At 43.8% G+C, this 21,701-nt stretch overlaps 1 protein-coding gene across 1 annotated transcript; it reads right to left on the bottom strand.

Annotated features, from left to right (window-relative positions):
• Positions 1 to 588: 588 nt before the first annotated feature.
• Positions 589 to 19,965, bottom strand: MEX3C (mex-3 RNA binding family member C). The gene is made up of 2 exons (XM_036321357.1): positions 19,025 to 19,965; positions 589 to 3,591 (listed from the first exon to the last, which is right to left on the bottom strand). The coding sequence occupies exons 1-2, from the start codon at positions 19,737 to 19,739 to the stop codon at positions 2,369 to 2,371; spliced, it is 1,938 nt and encodes a 645-aa protein (XP_036177250.1). The 5' UTR covers positions 19,740 to 19,965; the 3' UTR covers positions 589 to 2,368.
• Between the last annotated feature and the right edge of the window lie 1,736 nt (positions 19,966 to 21,701).

The raw sequence follows: 21,701 nt of genomic DNA, 5'->3' as shown, positions 1-21,701 counted from the left end.
CAAAGGATAGAAACTAAATCATCTAAGTTGGATTCAGGGTTTTAGTTAACATATAAGAAGTCATTTATTGCCCTAGCTGGTTTGGCTCAGTGGATAGAGCGTCAGCCTGCTGACTGGAGGGTCCCCCAGGTTCGATTCCAGTCAAGGGCACATGCCTGGGTTGCTGCTCGATCACCAGTAGGGGGTGTGAAGGAGGCAGCCAATCAATGATTCTCTCTCATTGATGCTTCTATTTCCTCTCTTCCTTTCCCTTCCTCTCTGAAATCAATACAAATATATATTTTAAAAAGTAATTTATTATTTTATTTATAAGCTTGATAGTTATGATTTGTGGTCAGCTATAAACGTGCAACTAAAAAAACACCGTAAATTAGCTAAATCTAATTTTACTATAATGTGACACCATTTAGAGGCTAAATTTAGATATGAACACAAGGGACACATTAAACACTAACAACACGCTAAAAAAAATCCCAAGAACATAGGTAGCTGGAGAGGGGAACTCTGTAAAAGGAAATATTCAATTTTGGTAAATAGTATCTTCCAGCCTAAACTAATGATTACATGAAAAACACCAAGGAGAATACATTCAAGTTAATGGAAACAAGTCTTTATTAAGTAACTTTTAATATCAGAAAAATAAAACTCTTATAATTCTCTTTACAGCAAATATATAATATCAGTGCTTTGGCCATCTTAAGTTAAAGGCCCTTTATCATAAAATATATGGTTTTAAACTTTACTCAAATTGAATTTATAATCCCTATAACTTCCCTACATATACATAACAAAAGAGTAGTAAAATTAGCAAATACTAAACTATATTGATAATTTATCATTCTTAGTTTGTGGTTTTAGAAACAGTACACGCACCTAATATATATGTCGATTCCTTGGCTTATTAGTTGCAGTGTACAATGCAACAAAATACAAAATACATGCTTGGCGAACATTCGTTCATATCTACAAGACGGCGCTAAGGATTAGGTTTCAATACTGACATTTAACTATCCTACAAGCAATTAGCATTACATCATAATATGCCATCAAGGCAATTTTTTTATACTGAAAAAAATCAAAATAAAAACCGTTATTTGTAAACTTTTATACGAAATGTAACTCTTCAAGTGAAAATAAAAAATAAAATTTGTCTATGTACTATTCAATACACATAGGATTTCAATTTTTGTTATACTGAGAAAAAAAAAAAGCTTTTTTTTTTGGTTGGGAAAATAACGCTTCAAAAAATAATTGGTAGAAAAACCCACCAGTATCATGTTTTGTCCGTTCAATGCCAGCATAGATTTGGGAACATACTGAGGATGAAGTTGCAGACATCCACAGGTGAAATGTAAAAGTATCCTAAATCTTCCCTTGTGATTAGAAATAGTTTTGAAATGAAGTAAACTGACTGCTGCTTTTGTGAATTATACTAAGGGCACTCTTCTCCCTCTCTCCCTCCCCTTCCCTAAATTACTAAAAAATAAAAATATATTTATACTGTGCAAGACAAATATGGATTGAACATAAAATGCTTCACATTTTGATCTAGAGTCTAAAAATAATCAATAGCTTGATTAGACTAACGAATGGAATGTTCGTATCCTCAATTAGCCAATATAGGTGAATCCCAAAACCCTTCCTGAAACGGGAATACCCAGGTGGCCATTTCCACATTCACCGAGGGAGGCAATGGGTAGGAATTCACAATCCACACAATTGCCACAATTGCGTTCCTGATCCACTGATCATACCAGCTGGGCGAGATGAAGGTCAATGTAGCAGTTTTTGTCCCAAATTATAACCAGTGATTGAGTAAACTGCCACCAGCCCTATTATTACCAGTAATTAAGTCACAATGCACTAGAAAGTTACTTGCAATCCTGCAGAATTAGGCATAAGTTGCTGTAAAATAAAAAACAAACCTGTTTTGTCAAAACTGGCAGTGTAAAGAAGGCAGCCCTGGAAGTGTCTGAATCATCTGTAATGCCAAGTACCCTCCATAAACTCTTAATGTGGTTAGGCTTTGGGACCAGTTTTGAAATCTCAGACGTATACACTTTTCTCGTAGGCTCACACAACCTGTGATGATCTTCACTCAAGCGAGTTGAACTTCAGCAATTCTTATACAAGCTATGTCTCTGGGTCTATAGGATATTAATAATTCAAACCAAACTAATAGACAAGAGACCACTTAGGTTTAGTGTTACCATAGCAGCCTTTTATAAGTTTACTAACAACTTTAGCCTAATCCCAATAAAGCCTGATAACAGTCATAAGAATTCATTAGGAAGTTTACTGGGGTACCATTATACCCATGCCTTTACGAGTCCATATAGAGATATAGTATTTATGTATATATATATAGTTAAGAGTGAATTTGGATTGCCTGAGTAACAGCTGTCTGGCAAACTGGACATGATGGCGTTCTCTTTTCACAGATCTTGTTGGCACATTCCATGCAGAAGAGGTTGTGGCCACATGGAACTAGGGCAGCAATAACTTCATTCTCAAAGCAAATCACACAGTCGTGCTTTCGTCTTGATTCTGGAGGTGAGCTAGAGGTGGAACCACCATTGGAAGAGGAGTAACTATTGGTACCATTAGAAAAAGCAGGGATGTATATTGGAAGGCCAACATGGTTGCCTGTACTAGGTGGGTCGCTCCTAACCCTCCGAGCAAGTGGGTGTTCAATGCTCTCGGGGAAGGTAGGAGACAGACGAGGAGTAGATGGCTGACTTCCTCTACGCTGAGTCTTCATGTTACCAGAAGGATCACTCCCGAAGCCGGAGAGTGGGTTAACTGGTTCAAATGGAGTCCAGATAGTTTGCGCGGATGTTGGTAAGGAGTCAAAGGCAGGAGAATCAACTGCGAGATCTTCTGAGCCTACAGATGGTAGTGCATCTCCAAACCAAAAGTTCCCTGTGCTGAATGGGCTTGTCGGACTGAAGTCAGCCAGCCTATTGCTCCCAAAGTAGGAATCAGTGGAACCACTTCCCAGAGAACTGGAGCTATCATTTCGGTAGTTGGAGATCATCCTGGCACGGCTAGGGGGAGCTGGGTTGGAGGAGAGCCACGCGGAGCTCAGAGCGCCACTTTCAAAGCTGACGTCGGTACCATTGTAATGGAAATCGTTCTCTTCATTGAGCTCAATGTAGTTTCCTGTGCGCATGGCAATATGCATTTCTATTTCTTCTCGTGCTCGGTCAACATTTTCAGGCATCCCTGTCACTTCAAAGACGGGCTCCTTATCTCTGCTCGGAGTTACGATGTATGTGTGGGTCTGCTGCTGAATTCTTTTAATAGTTGCTCCTTTGGGTCCAACTACTAATCCTACCACACGATACGGGACCCTCACTTGAACGGTGGTTTGGCCGGGCAGATTAGGGCTTGACAAGCCTCCCAGGGCAGGGCCGTTTTTGTTTCGAGATGCACGAATCATGGAGAAGTGCTCTGCAGCGGAGAGGATTTCTCTTTTGGCCATGGCGACATCTTCTTTCCGTCCCGTGACAACAAAAATGGGCTCTTCACCACGAACGGGGGTCTTGATGTACGTGTTTGTCTTGGCTCTCAGTGCTTTAATTTTACAACCTGTTAGAAAGAAAATATGTCATAAGAATCAGCATCTACTTAACAACACTGATAAGACAAACCAGAGTGCTCCTTTCAGCTGAACATCTGCTCTGGGCAGCTGGAGCAGTCTCTCCAGCAAGCGGAGAGTGGGCTGACCCCCAAAGCTTTAGTAGTTTACTACCCTGCAGGGTACTGGTGGCAAAGAAAAACCAGTCATGTATATCGCCTGTCTCATTTAATCTACACAATAAGAACTAAATTATTATACTCCTTTTACTGAGAAGGAAAATAAAGCACAAAAAAATTGTATAACTTGTCCACGTTCACACAGCTAGTAAGTGGCAGAGCCAGAGTTAAACCTACTCTGACTTGAAAATGTCTTTTTGTTAGTCCACGAACTTCAAATTTAACACAACTATACTATACGACACTTTCACTTCCACTTAATTATCATTTTAACATGACTCTTTCCTCTGTGAAGCTCAATTGATGACAACAGCAAAGTGCTCATGGCTGGTAGGTCATCTCCCGTTTGCTCCCATCAGTTGAATTTTGAAGCTTACTAAGTTTCACATAAATCAGTGAAATGTGAATAGAAAAGACACTGTGTTTGCAGAAAAAGTCAAAAGGGCAAAAAAAAAGTAATATAAAATAATAACTTTGTACTCATTATAAAATTCTTGCTAAGTTCAAAATAAATATTGGAAACTGTATGGAACATAGGCATTGGATGTGGTTTTATTGAAGAGGGACAATTCTGGTTAGCAGACCCATTCTCAAACAACAAGCTTTGGCCCCAAAGCCTAAGTATATTTAAGTTAAAACATCTAAGACAATATGCCTAACTACACGTTTCTTTAATCAACTTTTTGGAGTATTCACCCATTCGAGTGCCAACTGTGTAAGATTAGAGGGCTTCAAACTGTACCTTCACATGTCAAATACACCACCACAGCATTTAACATGATTTCTTAACATGAAAATAGATTTATTCCCATGAACGTATCATGCCATTCCTAGTTCCTCAAATAAAGAAGTCAGGTGCTGTTGAAGATACTCATCACAATCTGGGCAAGTCTTTTTCTTAAATTTCCCCCTTTTAATTTTTTTTTGCCACCCAAATATATTCAAGATGTACTAAAGTCTTTATATACATCATTTTAAACTACATAACTGCAATAGTTTTCCCCAATAGGTCTCCTTGCCTCCAGTTTGCCTCACTTCAATTCAATCTACTGTCTATGTTCACTTCAGTCAAATTATGCTTTCTCTAAATAAAGCGCATCATATGATCATTCTTTGCATAAAGTGTTTTAATGGCTCCCCTTTACCTTAGATATGGCACACAAGGCCCCTCATGACCTGGAACCGGAGTACCTCTCTCTAGCTTTCTCTCTTTACCACTCTTTTTCCCATTCCCCCCTTATGCTCTGCAGTGTGCGCTACCACACTGGACTCCCGTCCATGGGCCCTTGCTTGCCGGACTAGAATGCTGCCGTCCCCGCCTCTTTACCTCCCAGTTCTGACTGCTGAACTCCCACCAGCCACTCCGATTTTACTTTTGATGCCTCACCTTCTAAGAGGTTTGTGTGCCATTCCTAAGCATTCTCAAAGCACTGAGTGGTTTGACTGTAAGTATATGTCATCGGTGGCCATACATTTGTTGAAACAAAGATCACTGTTTTTCTATATAACAATACTGGGCCTTTCTTATATGTACTGCTTTGTAGCTAGTCATTTTCTGCTGAGCTTTTCAAGACTTTCATATTCTGGCCTCATACTACTAATCCAACCCTTTTGAAAGGAGTTGATTTTGCTGACTTCAATTATAACATAATCAACCTCCCTGCAACTTTCAGATCTCAACCACAAATGGAGGTCCTGTTCTTTCCAACATCTGCAGGACTCCGCAACGGCAGCTTTCTCGCTGCTGGGTCCTAGGTCTCTATCATGAAAACACTCGGAGAGTTAAGTATGTTACTGTAAAACAGGAAAGTTTTCATTTATTATAAAGAGTGCTGCTGTAAATTGATCAGCCCTTTTCCACGCTTAAGAAAATTTTCTAAATAAATACTTCTGAGGCTATAATCAACCATCAGTGGCTGCTTAGAATACTTTTTGTTTAAAACCTAGTAGGCATATTATTAACTAAGAAAATATGCTTAAAGGCACACAGGACACTACCTGGCCTATGGTTAGATCTAATAAATGGGTGTTTAATATGTGGCTCATTAGGAAGACAGGAGGTGAACATTTTGAGCATGGACTACTTCTGAGATGGGGGAGTAAGATAGCCTTATACTGCCCCAAAGGGTCATGTGCATACGTTTTGCAGATGAGGGGAAAGTGATAACAGGAAGACAGCAGAGCCAGCTCATTTTAAGCTACTGCCAACAAAAAAACAGAAGTATTTCTTCTCTCTCTACAGTGAACCTCATCAATCATAACCTTGTTTCTACAGGAAATATTTAGAGTTCTAAACAACCAGCACACGATTTCTAGAATACACATACATTCTAAAGGTGGGGACAATTAGAAATGGCAGACTTCTAAGTAGGTGACACAAACTAAAGGAGAAAAAAAAAAATCATTTTATTATTTTTCAGGTGGAGATAAGCTTTTTTTGAGTATTTTAGATTGAGTTTGTACTTGAAAATTCAAAGATACTAAAAAATCATAAAAGAATATATAGTCTCAGAACAGCACAAAACTCAGAGCTATAAAAGTACTGATAAAATGCACTTTAAGAAAAATCGTTGCCTGGCAAAAGTCACCCATAACAAGGTTAAAGCATTAATTATTTACAACTCATACTATAAATGGCTAATTTTTCTCTTACACACATACTCCACCCTACATATGAAAACACCAAAACCCAACAGAAAAATATGTAAAAGAAACAGCTCACAGAAGGAAATACATAAATGGCTCTGAACACAAAAATTCCCATTTTCATATGTATTGAGGTATCATTTTCCACCTGTAATATAGTCAAATATCAAAAACAGTGCTAGGAAGAAATGGGAAAAAGCCCCTGGTTTAGCTGCTGAGAGAATAGACTGCCCAAGGGCACTTTGCAATGTCTATCAAAATTACAACTGCAGGTCTCCCTTTGCCCCTATAATTCCACTTGTAGAATTGATTCTGTGGAAATACTTGCATAAGTGCAAAATGACCTTTGTATTACATCGTGCACTATGGTTTGTATTAGTGAGAGGCTGGGACAACCACATATGGAATACTGTGCAGTCATAAAACTGGCTGACTTAGGGGGGCAGCACAGGAAGGAGGCAACTTCCCTTCTACACCTATTTTTATAAACTTTGAGCCATACGAATGATTGGCTTTTCAAAGGTACGATTAGAGTAATTAAATGAGCCCTCTCCAGTTTGGCTCAGTGGATAGAGCAATTGGCCTGGGGACTGAAGGGTCCCGGGTTCCATTCCGGTCAAGGGCACGTGCCCAGGGTTGCGGGCTCAATCCTTAGGGGGGGGGAGTGCAGGAGGCAGCCGATGAATGATTCTCTCTCATCGTTGATATTTCTATCTCTCTCTCCCTCTCCCTTCCTCTCTGAAATCAATAAAAATATATCAAAAATAAATAAAATGTTACATTTTATTAGACTTAGCATATCAATAAGACTTTTACCTTGTACTGAGATTACTATATTTTAAATTGTATAAATAACAGGGTAAATGATTTCATATCCTCAAAGCTGAAAAAGCTTTTTAATTTTAAGATGTGAGGATTAACAATTATTTTCTTACAACTACAGATAAAAATATCAAACGAGCTGTGTACCAGCCTATGTAGAGGTTAAGAACTAGAATCACATCAGCTTTCAGAGTTCTAATTTTATTTTGATTTGGAAGTAAATTCCCCAAATAAAAAGTCTCCAATTTACCTCCCTGGTGTAAGAGGAACCCACTTCTCCCTTGTCTATCACTGTATCTGGGGTTGTGTTTCACCTTAAAGCCCTGTAGCTGCAGCCAGAATTCTGGTCCTCTCACTCCCTGGAACAGCAGGTCCTGTCTTGCTTCTCAGGATAGAGAGCCTCTCCTACCAGCTGCCTCAGCGATTAAGAGGGAGACTGGGTCCTCTGTGGCTGGGCGAGGACTTGGAAGAACTGAAAGGATGGCACCTTCAGTGTTTCTCAAACCACTATGGGTTTGCATTAGCAACTTAATGGGTTGTGATCAGCATTAAAAAACAAACAAAAAGCAAAACAAAACCAAAAAACCAAGGACTCAATGTGTTCCAAATGTGTGTACAATGGGCTTCAATGTAAAATGTTCTTTTGCTTGGGGGATGGGGGTCAAAAAGTGTAAAACCATTAGACTAGATACATCTTTAAGGCCACTTTTAAATTCCATTAAGCGTGTGGAAGGATGTACTTATAACAAAAGAACCCGATGAAGAATTAGTCTGCAACTTAAATGTAATTACAGTCCAAATCAATTCACATTAAAAATAGGAAGATTGCCGATACTCTGGGCGGGCCTGACCTAACCATGAGTTCTTTCAGGCTTTCTCAGCTGGCCTCAGAAGCCAACCTACCTTCCCCTAGATCGTATCATCTCTGAAACATGCCTTATGCCTGCTCCTCTCCTCTCTCTGCTCAGGTATTTCCCTCCATAACCCAGAACACACTCCTAGTACACCCCACCCCTCACAGCTTCTGAGTGACAAGCATGGCCATTTGGAAAAGATGAGATTGTGTGTGTGAAAGGCTCTATGACAGGGGTGGGCAAACTTTTTGACTCGAGGGCCACAGTGGGTTCTTAAACTGGACCGGAAGGCCGGAACGAAAGCATGGATGGAGTGTTTGTGTGAACTAATAAAAATTCAAAGTAAACATCATTACATAAAAGGGTACGGTCTTTTTTTTTTTGTTTTATTCATTTCAAACGGGCCGGATCCGGGCCGTAGTTTGCCCACGGCTGCTCTATGAGCTCAAGAATAATATAACCATAGGTAGGACTCTTATGACCACAGCTACTACACAGGAACTTCAAGGTCCAGTTTAAAGGAAACAATGTCAGGAGCACAAAACTGAGTATCTACAGGACTGGGTTCAATCAGATCTTCACCAGTCACTAGTGGTTTCAAGTGTTAGGCCATTCAACCTCGAGGTCCCTTCTAATGTTTATATATTTTTTTTACCAAGTCCCTCTACTCCTAGGAAATACAGTCACCTCTTTGTTCTGAAGTCTAAAAAGCATTTGGGACAGTCATACATACATCTATTCTTCTTTTCCTAAGAAAAGGTAGGTTGGATAATGGGTGAGAAATTACGATTAAAGATACTGTCTGACTTGGTTTTGCAAGAATTAAATAAAATAATATATTAAAAATAGTTATTACAATGCCTATTATTCAAGTAGGTGCTCAGTTAAGGGTAGCTTTTTAGACCACCTACCCCACTTAAAGTATTTCATTAGTGCCCTAGCTGGTTTGGCTCAGTGGATAAAGTGTCAGCCTGTGCACTGAAGGGTCGCTGGTTCGATTCTGGACAAGGGCACATGCTGGGTTGCGAGCTTGATCCCCAGTAGGGACTGTGCAGTAGGCAGCTGATCAATGATTCTCATTATTGATGTTTCTGCTCTCTCTCCCTCGCCATTCCTCTCTGGAAATCAATAAAAATATATATTTTTAAAAGTACTTCATTAGTAAATGAGACAATAGGCCTAACTTTTAAATAATAAAAATTAGTAGCGCACTTTTCAGTTTTCCAAACTCACCTGTTTACATTCTCATTTAATCATAACAGAGTGCTTTAGGAAGAGCAGAAAAGAGCCTAAGTGAATTGCTCAAGATCTAACTGGAAGGTCAGATCTCAAACCCACGATGTCTTAACTCCATTATCCTCTCACTAGGCAAAACATGTTTTGTGAAATAGTAGAAAAAGGGGAAAGGGAGTCATATTATTGAATGCTCCTCCTATATAATAAAAGGCTAATATGCAAACTGTCCCCTTGGGAGTTCGACCACTTGCTATGACGTGCGCTGACCACCATGAGGCGGTGCAGAACGAAGGGAGGCCCCAGCTGGCAGCCAGCGGAAGGCAGGCCCCGATCACCAGCCAGGCCTAGGGACCCTACTCATGCATGAATTTCGTGCAACGGGCCTCTAGTTTAGAGGGGGAAAGGCAGGAAGAAGCCAAAGGGGAGGGGAGAGTGGTGCAGAAAGGGGAACAGTTATATAAAACTAGAGGCCAGGTGCATGAATTCATATGTGGGTGGGGTCCCTCTGGGTGGCCTGCAGGGATTGGGCGAAACCCACAGTCCAATGCCGCCTGCAGCTCCTACCTCCACTCCTGCTCATCCCGGCCCCCCTGTGCCTGCGGCAGGCTCGCCAGCCATGGGCCCTGCATCTGGTGCCCTCCCAAGGGGAGTGGCCTGTGGGATTGGGCTGAAACTGGCTCTCCAAGGGGTTCCAGATTGCAAGAGGAGCAGGCCAGGCTGAGGGACCCCACCAGTGCACGATCAGGGGCTGCAGGAGGGCTTGAGGGCGTGTCCGACCCATCTCACTCAGTGGCGATTGGCCCAACCCCAGCAGCAAGCTAACGTACAGGTCGGAGCATCTACCCCCTGGTAGTCACTGCGCGTCATAGTAACTGGTCAACTGTCTGCCCCCTGGTGGTCAGTGCACATCATAGTGAGCAGTCTTAGCATATCACACTTTGATTGGTTGTTTGGTTGTTCTGCCCTTTGGTCTATTTGCGTATCACCCTTTCATTATATAGGACTAGAGGCCCAGCCCCATTAGGGGTGGATCGGGGCTGGGCCTGTTGGGAAGAGGAGACGGTGGGAGGTTGGCTGCCAGCCCCGGCACCCAATTGGGCCAGTTTGCTGGCCCCAGTGAGCATCATAGCAATGGGTCATTCCAGCGTTCCTGTCGCTGGCTTTATATATATATATATATATATATATATATATATATATATATATATATATATATATGATCCTTTACCTCCTAGAAGAGTCTAGACCAGTGGTTCTCAACCTTCTGGCCCTTTAAATACAGTTCCTCCTGTTGTGACCCAACCATAAAATTATTTTTGTTGCTACTTCATAACTGTAATATTGCTACTGTTATGAATCATAATGTAAATATCTGATATGCAGGATGGTCTTAGACGACCCCTGTGAAAGGGCCGTTCAACTGCCAAAGGGGTCGCGACCCACAGGTTGAGAACCACTGGTCTAGACAGACTCCTTGAACTTTTACAAGGAACTCAATTTCAGTACTGTATCTTTAAAAACTGATGAATATCAGAGTAAATTCCAGTAAGAATCTTTCTTATGCATACAACTTAATCTAATATTTAAATAACTTACTTAGATTAGCAATGCAATGTATTCCTAAATCACAATAGCTTTCCTTTCGAGTTGTCAAATGTGCATCTTGTAGCTCTTCTAGTCAAAATTTTCTGAAATTTTTAAAGAATTGTACATTCTCTTTAGTTATCACTATGAAAGCAACCCAAACAGCTTCATTTATGTGATTTCAGTTTTGCTTATTTTCAGTATTCATAGACATTTAACACCTTAAATCAATTAGCATCCACTGCCCTTAAAAAGAAAAAAAAAAAAGAAAAAAAAAAAGGCAGTTCCAAACAACTTGAGGTTGACTGGCTCCTTAGGCAAAGGGTTAGCGATAAAGCAAGAGGGAAGAAAACCCTAATACCACAATATGCAAATTAAAACAAATAATGAAATGATAAATTTCTAATCCAGCAATTCAGTTCAATAAAACAAACAGGAGTAAGGATGCAAAGATGACAAGATTCAGTTCTGCCCTCTGACTTGTATCAGCTTCAGGAACCAACAGGATTTGGTGTTATACATGTTCATGTACAGATATTGATCTGTCATCTTCTGTTTATACTGTTGGTTGGTGATGTTGTCAAAGTCTTCTATGTCCTTGCTGACTTTATTTCTGCTTGTTTTTACCACTTATTGAAGATAGCAGTGCTGAAGTCTCCAATTTTATTAGGTTGAGACTCTGGTAAGTTATTTATTATCTCTGTTGATCTGTTTCCTTATCTGTACAGTGGAAATAAGAATGGATCAAATGAGATAATACACTGTCTGACACACATAAATACTTATTTATTTTTAAGCAGTCTTATTTATTTCTTAAAATCTTTATTGTTGAAAGTATTACATTATATCCCCCTTTTCCTCCCATTGACCCCTTGTAGCCTGTGCCCCCTCTCACCCCAGGCCTCCACCACCCTATTGTCTGTGTCCATGGGTTGGTTATATATATATATATATATATATATATATATGTTCGTTGGCTGTTCTTTTCTCACTGTCCGCCTTCCCTGAGGTTCGACAGTCTGTTCCTTGCTTCTATGTCTCTGGATCTATTTTGTTCACCAGTTTATTCTGTTCATTAGTTTCCACATATGAGTGAGATCATGGGATACTTGTCTTTCTCTGACTGGCTTATTCCACTTAGCCTAATACTCTACAGGTCCCTCCATGCTGTCTCAGAGGGTAAGAGAGCCTTCTTTTTTACTGCTGCATAGGTGCAAATGTAAGAAAATAATAAGATGATTTTCTATAGGAAGTTAAAAACATTTAAGGAATACATCTCCTGCCCTGGCCTGTGTGGCTCAGTTGGTCGGAGCATAGTCCTGGACAGAGAGGTCATAGGTTGGATCCCCAGTCAGGGCCTGTATAGGAGGCATCTTATCAATGTTTCTCTCTCACGTGGATGGTTTCAACTAGTATGTGCTCAGAGTTCAAATCCAGTAGAAACACAAATTATAAACTTTACTTATGCTTCATATGTACTTTACTATTTCTTATACGTTAAATTGCATAGTAAATTTGTACTAACGACATCTTCTCAAACTTGATCCTCACAACAAATTGGGGGGGCGGGAGGGGGGGGAGGGAGGCAAGGAGGGGCCAGGGAAAGCAAGTGGATGGAACAGGGTTTTTTCCACAAGAGGAAAAACTGAACTCTGTCGATGTTAAGTGATTTGTTCAAGGTCATAGGCAATGAATGGTGAAACCCGGTCTCCATCAACTTTTCTAAGTCCAAGTTCAATGTCACCAAATGGTACAGGTGGAAAGGCAGGGACAAGCCAAAGGGGAGGGGAGAATGGTGCAGAAAGGGGGACAGTAATAAGGTCAGTCCACAGCACACACTTTACACTGGTAACCTTTGGGGAAGATTTTCTAATTGTTTGCAACTATTCCCTCCCTACTCTCCTCTAACCATGCTCAATACTAACCACTTCATGCTTATCTTCAACTACACCTGCAATTTTCATTAAATAATTTCATTACTTTAAGGTCTAGTCTTATTAGTCCATGATACAACTACTTATGGTAAAATCAGGCTTCCCCGCATACAATGAATTGTAGTAACTGCTTATTGGACAAAGGCAAAAACCATGCCCACATGAATTAGTCTTAAATCCCAAACACTGGCATGAAATAAGTGCTCTAGTTATGGTGTGTAACTTAAAATTCTCAAAATCAGTCATGAAATATAGGCTTGAACTTGAATGCTATTCAAACAACATCAGGCTGTGCATAATTCCTTCTTATAGTTGCATGTGGTAATACAATATTAGAAAATTATTATATAGGCTTAAACATCAGATTTAATTTTTATAAATGTCTATGTGGTACCTAGTGGTAGCATGGGAAAAAAAGGTAAAAGCCCACAAATTATGATTTAAACTATTTGGGAAGCATTAAGATGCAGTTTAATGAAAACATCACTTTAGAATCACCTAAACATCAATGGGGCTCTAAAATTGATTATCCATAATCTATTTAGAGTCTCCTACAGAAGTTTTTAAACTGCAAAGTTTTTAGACTTTCCTATTTAATATCTGATGATCTTTATGGTTTTTTTCAACTTGAGTTTAATTTTAAATCACAAATCCTCCACTGCATAAATGACATTTTAAAAAATCTTGTAACCATCCCATAGATTAACAAATAATACTCATGATAGTCATTATGGCTGTTCACTAATGTTCTGGCTCTCTCCTGTGGGCACATGGTTATAATGCACTTTCTTTTAATATTACTTTTTAATCCTCACCCAAGGGTGTTTTTTTTCCATTGATTTCTAGAGTGGAAGGGAGGGGGCAGAAAGAGACAGAGAGAGAGAGAAGGTGGGGAAGGGAGGGAGACTGACCTGCTGGGGAACCTGCAACTGAGGTACATGCCCTGACCCACAATTGAACCCATGACCCTTGGGTCTGCAGGCCAAAGCTCTAACCACTGAACAACAGGCCAGGGCTGTAATGAACTTTCTTCTTTCTTTTTTGTAATGAACTTTCTTGACCACCTGGAGTTACGTGGGGCCAGACAGCTTGCTTTGATAATCATTACTGCTGGGTCTGACATTTAAAGACCAGCATGTGCTATGCTAACTGTCTCTCATCCCTCTGGCCCAGGGGAAGACCAGCCAACACTTGAGATGTTGGTTGCTTCATTGGCCTGTGTCCCTGAATGACTAAAATGATCAGAGCCCTTGTGGATAGAAATAAACCTTTGTTGTTTTAATATTGAGAAGTTGGGGTTCTTTGTTACCACAGCATAATTTAAACCTATCTGGACAGAAGTGCCATGTAGCTGACAGGCACTGAGACATCAGATGGTTCTAGTTCTATCACATGAAAAGAATAAAATGGGTGAAACTGCTAAGCAATCCAAGGAAAGGATTAAACAGGGTGGTTCAAATTAATTTCAGATTTAACTTAACAAAAGTAATATGTGCTTATCACTTAGTTGGATATGTATCAATTTATTTGTGCATCACTCAGAGTTTTTTTGATTACACCCAGCCGAAGAGGAATCTGAAACCCAGGGAGCTTAATTAACTTGTCCAAGGCCACAAAGTGAGTTACTGGCACATAATAGTCAGAATTTAGGAATTTTAATTTCTGATTTCTGGCTCTTTCCAAAATACCACAGTTGAGCAGAGACCGTTAAGGGCAATTTGAAGCAGTTTACAACATGCATTTTTCTATTAAAACATACACTCTAAAACACTTTGTATTCAGCTTTAAGGCAAGATATTAGATTCTTTAATTTGTACAAATATCAAATTTATTCAGAACCAAATCCATAAAACATTAAGCACCATCCTATAACTACATGCTACCTTTCTTTGAGAACAATATATAAGAACTACCTAGAATTCCAACCCATAAACATTGTTGAATATTTATCTAAATAAAAATCTCTCAACAGAGGAACAGTACTCAAATACTTGACTCCCTGGGTCATTTTTAGGTTGTTGGTAACGGGATATAAAATACACCCTTGATTTACTTTATTTTCAATTTTCTCCCTAGTGAATCAAAATAGTTCATTAGCAGAATAAGGCAGGAAGAAAAGGCAGTAGACTACCCATCAATTTGCAAAACAATTACAATAACTGAACCTTTCTCAAGGGTCCCTGAGGTAATATAATTATCAACTAACTTTAAATTTGAAAGCCTAAAAAAAGTTCAATATTTATTTTTTAAAGCTAGTGTGTATATACACACAAATTAACCTTCTAAACTATAAAATGACAATGAAATTTAATTAGACTCATAGACCTAAGAATATTAGAATGATAAATCGGGCTTCTGAGTAGTAGAGATACCAAAATTTTATTAAGGTAATTTGAATAATGATGATATTTTAAGTTATGCATACTAGAAATATAGTATCCCAACTCATGATTATGGCAGAAATTAACCCAAAATATTATTAATCTTTGGGAGCAGGATGCTTCAGTACTGAGGCAGCAATGTAGAGCGAGACCTTATCTCTGACATCAAACACACTGGTCAAATCCAAGTACCATCACTTGAGCGAGTTACCTTTCAGAACTTCAGTTTAAGTGGCATGAGGAAAGCACTTGGCCTTCTCTATGAGTATGTTAACAATCCCCTCCCCCTCGCCCCCAAAAAGAAAAAGACACTGTGCTTTATTTAGTATTATCCTTAAACTGAATAATCTTCTTATGAGATGTATATTTCTTCTTGAAGAGGGAGTATTTGTATAGGAAGACTAAGCCTAAACATGCATATACCTTATTTCAATTGTGTTAGAGCTTGGTCCCAACCCCATGAAACTGGAGCCAAGCGCAGCTCAATAAAGAAAAACATTCCAAAAGGGTCTAGCGCAGTGGTAGCCAAAGTAGGGTGCAAGAAACTCCACTGGAGGGCAGAAAAAATAACACCTCCAATTTTCATTTTCTCCCTCACTCTTAAAAAGCTGGAGATGACCTTTCCAGCTATGAGGCTAGAAAACACATATACCACCCGTTAAAGTCACTAATGAAACTTTTCTTAAACAGTGACATAAAATTTTGGGTTTAGTTTTTTAAAAACCAACTGAATTTATGACACCAAAATTTATTTATAATATAGTTAAGCATGGGTCTATTGTTCTACTTCAATTCATTTTTTAGTCTAACTGGATATCAATGATTGTGCAAATTAGGACAGTCTGTTGACTTAAACCGGTTAACCACTGTGAATGTGTCTTGTAAATACCACATTTTAAAAAGTTAAGTCTTAAATCTGTTAGGTTTATTTTCTATGTCTATGTTCTAAAAGTTCTTTGATTACCAGTAAGCCTCTTTAGTTCCTGGCTTTATTTTACAGTATTGTTGGTTTAAAAATGAAATGCAAGGTTTAAAAAATGGGGCCAATTTAGCATTTGCAAACAACCACACACTATTGGGGCTTATAAATATGAGGCCAATACTCTGCCAATTTTCATCACTAGCAAAAGCAGCGGGTTGCTTTATTGAAAGACACTGGAACCAGACAGAGGCCATCTGCATGAGCTGCTAGTCTCTCTGACTCAGAATTCCATTTATCCTGCTCTTTGCTTTGGAGCTGAAGTCATAAATGTCTTTATCTGTAACATAATTATTTCCAAACCCAATTAAGAGATGTCAAACAGAAAGTTATGACTTCCGGTAATGAATGAAACGGCAGGAATAGAAAATTCTTCAAGATGAAAATTTAGTTCATTCAAGGCAAATGAATGAAATGACTTGCCTTGGGGAAAGGGAAATGATCACTGTAAAAGGATGTAGAAGCTGTCCACTTCTGCAGGAAAGTACAAGTTTTACTATGGTGCTGCTGAGGGGGTGGGAGTGGCAACAGGGGTCAATGTTGAACGGTTCAGAACAGCAAAAGGGCAAGACTTTTTGCTCTAAAGATAAGATAGAGGATGATGACATACTTTTTACAGTACTGTGAATTCTGGGAAAATAATAAGGAATAGTTCGCAATTCGTCTCCATGTCCTAAGACACAGATTCACATATCCTTATTAACCAGTAAAGCAGAGACCTAAAAAGAAAAACTAAACGCTTTCTCTTGTTTGCTGCAGTTTATTAGATGGTACAAAACAAAAACTTGGAAAGAATTCAGTTTACTTTTAAGTAATGGATTTGTATAAAGATAACAGTTTGTTCAATTAAAGACCATTTCATCGTGCTTTAAAAGGGTCTGATTCAGAGAAGAAAAAAGTTGGTATTAAACTAAATATACAAAGATGTCATTACCTTGTCCCTTAGTGAAACTAGCATGTCAATGTTTTCCTTTGACATCCTAAGCTGTCACCATGAGCACACTGTTCAACTTGTGCTAAGAAGTGGCATCCTCGCATGGGGATAAGAGTGTGTATGGCCTAACACCTTCCCAGCTTTTCACCACTCCCCCTGACAGAGCTTAAGCATCAAAAAACAAACAAAGACAAAACCCCCCCCAAACAATGCAACTTTCCAGTCATACCTAGAGATGACTCCTCCACTGTACCATTCCTTACACTGCTCTTCAGGCTTCCATCTCCGTTTGTTAAAGTCCCGTCCATTCCCCAGGCCTTCCAGGGTTGATGTTCTCTTACGTATGACTTTTGTTTGTCACACATTTACAGTCAGTGCCATTAACTACACATCAGTTTAGTGACTTTCCACTGTTCGTTAGATTGTTAGCTTCTCAAGGCCAGCAACTTCGAATCAACCTTACATTCCCAACTGCCATAAATAAACTCTGCCTGGCACAGTTCTTTGATGTGCTTAATTGAATGGCCAACTCATTCTGGACCCATAAATTGAGATGTTATAATTTTAGCCTATGTAAGGTGAAATAGTTCCCTCCTGGATTAGTGTCTTAAGTATTGCAAAAGCCCAGAGCATGCAAAAGTTACTTATCAAACTCTAGTAATAAACTCGCAGTTGAAAGGCATCAGCTTTGAACAGTGCCTGTACGTACCAATCATCAAGGGTCTGAAATGAGCGATCTGTCTCCTCCATCCAGAGTTCGGATGGGTTTTTCTGACTAACATCCTGGAGGGAAGACATGAGCCAGCTCTGCTATCTGAAACCACCATTTCCACAGACCTCCTATGTATGTGCACTTCAGACCACTTGGGGAAGATGAGATCATTTCAGCAGCAGCGCCATCCCTCCTCTTTATGTGACCCCAACCATGCTCTCCGCCTAGCAGCCAAGATCCGTGCACCAGCCAGCAAACCCTTCCTGTCACAAGGCCGCTGCAGGCAACCTTGAACCCGGGGGGAAAAGCTACACCAGGGCCCCGGACCTTCCCTTCCCTGAACATGTCGGACACAGAGGGACTGGGCGTCCCCTTCCCCCACCTTCACAAATCGACTCCAGGAGTCGGAGACATAGGTCCTTTGTCTGCACAATGTGGGAGGAGTCAGTCTGCCGCGCTGGTGCGCTGGCAAGTGGGAAAGAGAATGTGCCCCGACGGGACAGATGCCTCGAGTTCCTGAACTCCAGGGCCTCGCTGGTCCGTTTTCCTTCCCCGCGCCCACTTCAGTGTGCAGAGCGGTAGGCGATGCGCCGCTCCGAGTTAAAACGCACCGGAGGAATAGACTCCAGCGATGAGATGAGAGCGAGGCTGCACTGCCAAAGCCAAGTTTCTGCAGGGCGGCGGGGAGGCGGGGTGGGGGCGAAACCCACCGCTCCAACACCCCCTTCCCTGCAGCATGAACTGTCCCCAGGCCTCCACGCCTGCCCCTTCCCGCCCCTGCACCCGCTGCTGCCAGGGAAGCTGCGCGCTCTTACAAGCCGGTCGGGGAGCCAACCTGCCGCCTCGGAGCTTTCCGTGCGCGACATCGACCCGACCTTTCACCGCCCGCCGAGGTTCCTGGGGCCTCGCCAGCCCGGTGTTCCACGAGTACGGCCCGAGCGCAGGGAGCACGCCGGGCGGGAGGCTCGGGGAACTCGGCGCCGCTCGGGGACTGTTCACGCCAAACGAGCCAGACGAAGGGCGACCCGTCTCCGCCCGTCGACCCTCGGCTCCTCCCAGACCCCTTCGCGGGGCACCGGGCGGACGCGCCAGGCTCGCCTGTTCGGCCCCGACTCCGTTTCTCGCGACTCTTCCCCCCGCGCCCCGGGCCGTGCCCGGCTCAGCCCCCGCTCCCCGCACTCACCCTGGCGACCGACGATCTCGGCGACGTGCTCGGAGCTGGGCACCGGGACGCACTCGGTGGTGTTGACGCTCTTCCTCCGCAGCAGGGCCGCCTGCTCCCCGTTCAGGCCGGCCGCCGCCCCGCAGCCGCCGGGGCCGTAGGCGTGGGACAGCATCGCCGCCATCATGCCCTGGGCATCGTCCCCGCCGTACAGCACCCCCGCCGCCGCGGCCGCCTCCCGGGCATCGAAGCCGGCGGCGGGCAGCAGCACCGACCCCAGGGACCCGCCCGGGATCGGCTGGGTCTGGGAGGCGGCGGCCGCGGGCGGCGACAGCAGCAGCAGCGACGGCCGATCCGCCTCCTCCGCCTCCTCCAGCTCCTCCTCCTCCAGCAGGTCTCCGTCCAGCTCCGCGTCCTCCCCCTCCTCGTCCTCCTCCAGCTCCAGCTCGGCCGTCTCAGGGGCCCCGGGCCGGCCGGGCGGAGTCCGCTCCTCCTGAGACGGCCCCGCCGCCCGCCTGGCCGGGCCCTGCGCCGCCGAGGCCCTCCGCGCCGGGGCGGGCTCCGCGGGGCTGGGGTCGTCGAGGCCTAGCGCGGCCAGGTGCTCCCGCAGCAGGAGCCCGTCCCCCTCCAGGTCGGGGCCGCTGGCGGGCGGCGGCAGCGGCGGCGGCGGGGGCGGCGGCGGCAGGGGGGCCGGGGCCGCCGCCAGGGCCAGGGCCGCGGAGCTGCCGCTCGGCATCGCGGCGGCGCGCTGTCAATGGCGGCGGCGGCGGCGGCCGGGTCAGGCGCGGCGGGCGGCGGGCCCCATGGCGGACAGGGCCCGGGCCCCGCTCAGCGCGCAAACACCTTTCCTCCCGGGAGGCGGCAGGGCTGGCGACCCGGGCTCGGGAGCGCCTGGCCGCCCGGAGACGGAGGCTGGGGCGGGGGCCGGGGCAGAGGCAGCGGCAGGTAACTAGGTGGGTGGGTGGGTGGGGACGGCGGCGGGGCGGGCTGGCGGAGGTGGCAGCGGCTCGCTCTCAGGCTTTCTTTTGTTCCATGGCCTGAACCAGCCCCCGGCGCGCGCGGCGGCGGCGGCGACGCCCCACGCCGCTCTCCGAATGAAGCCGGCGCGCTCTGATTGGGCGTCGGAGTCTCCGGGAGTCGGCCCTCGCCTCCCCGCAGCCTTCCAAGTTCTTTCCCGAGCCCCCCACCCACCCACCCTCTCCTCGCGTCCCGCCCCGCTCCTGCCCGGAGCTCTCTGATTGGGTGGCCGGGACGAGCCCGCCCCCTAAGCCTTCGCCGTTCGTCCTCTCCCCTCCCCCCACCCCTCCCTCCTTTTCCTACTGGCTCACGAGAGGGACCGTGATTGTTCGAGTTACACGTCACTCTTTGTGACGTACGAGGTGGGCGGGGAAGAGGGGGCGGGCCGAAGGAGCGCTAGCCGGGGCTGTAGCTGGGGACGGAGTAGGGGGTTGCGCAGGCGCGCACAGTGGGAGCGGGCGCCTAGGTGTCTTCCTTTCGCGGCGTCGCTCTTGCCCACCTGAGTCGGTTCTTTCTGCGAACTGGGGGGGCAGCCTGGAGGCGGATCGTAGACCTGGCCGGAGGGCGTTGTTGCCCCAGGTTAAGGAGGAGATCTCCCTCTTGCAGGGCGAGGAGGGCTTCAGGAGAGTCCAGGGCAGGCCGGGGAGGTGTCCTCCCGTGGGGCCGCGGGGGTGGCTTCCCGAGCCGCGTGGCCCTGGGCCTTCCCTGCTAACCCGAGGTGCTCCCTCCGGGCGGGGTGCTCCTTCGGGGCGGGGCCTCCAGTGTGAAGCCCTTGGCTTACATAGTCTTTGGGGCTTTTCAAGGAAATGAAATCGTTTTCTCCTTCCAGATGCCCTTCCCAGGGTACTGCCCAAGTGATCCCACACGTGGTTCTATTTTCCAGGGGGTTATTTATACTTTAAAAAAACCAACAAGAAAACACACACACAGGGTTTTATTGTTTTCAGAGAGGAAGGGAGAGAAACATCAATGATGAGAGCCATTGATCAGCTGCCTCCTGCACACCCCGCACCGGGGATGGACCCCCAACCCCATCCCCCGCAGCATATGCCCTGGCCGGGAATCAAGCCGTGACCTCCTGGTTCGTAGGTTGAGGCTCAACCGCTGAGCCACCCCAGCCGGGCAACCAGGGGTTTATTTGTAAACGGCCTTGTAGAGCCATTACTTTCCTCCACTGTAGACGATGACCCACCCCGGGCCCTTTAGCACCAGGTACTAAAGTTAGTGTTAATCATTAGCATTGTCCTGCAGCTGTAATGCCACCAGCCTAGTCGCATCGTGAAATTTTAAGGTTTCTAGTGGCATCATTAAAAACAGTAAGAAGGAACAGTTTTAATAAATGGGGCAACAATTCAGAATATTATTTTAACAATATGAAATTACTACTATCAAAGTTTTTTTCGTGCTAAATCTTTGAAAATTGTGTGTATTTTACACTTACATACACTTAAAGCACATCTCGGTTCAGTTCACTTCACACTGGTTATATTATCAAGTACTGAACAACTACTAGCAACTCCTGATTTTTGAGTAGTAATTTGGGACCCTTTCTGCTTTGCACTGATTGTGTCTTGCTGCCCAAACATAGTTTCTTAAGAGTGAATTTTAATTGAGCACTAATTTTCTGAATTGTCTAGGATGTCCAAGGGAAGGCTGAACTATGTCTTGTTTTTGTGTGCCC

Source organism: Myotis myotis, unplaced genomic scaffold (genome assembly GCF_014108235.1).
Source record: "Myotis myotis isolate mMyoMyo1 unplaced genomic scaffold, mMyoMyo1.p scaffold_m19_p_9, whole genome shotgun sequence".
Lineage (NCBI taxonomy): Eukaryota > Metazoa > Chordata > Mammalia > Chiroptera > Vespertilionidae > Myotis > Myotis myotis.
Note: the sequence above shows the minus strand (reverse complement) of the source record. Positions and strands in the feature narration are given on the sequence as shown.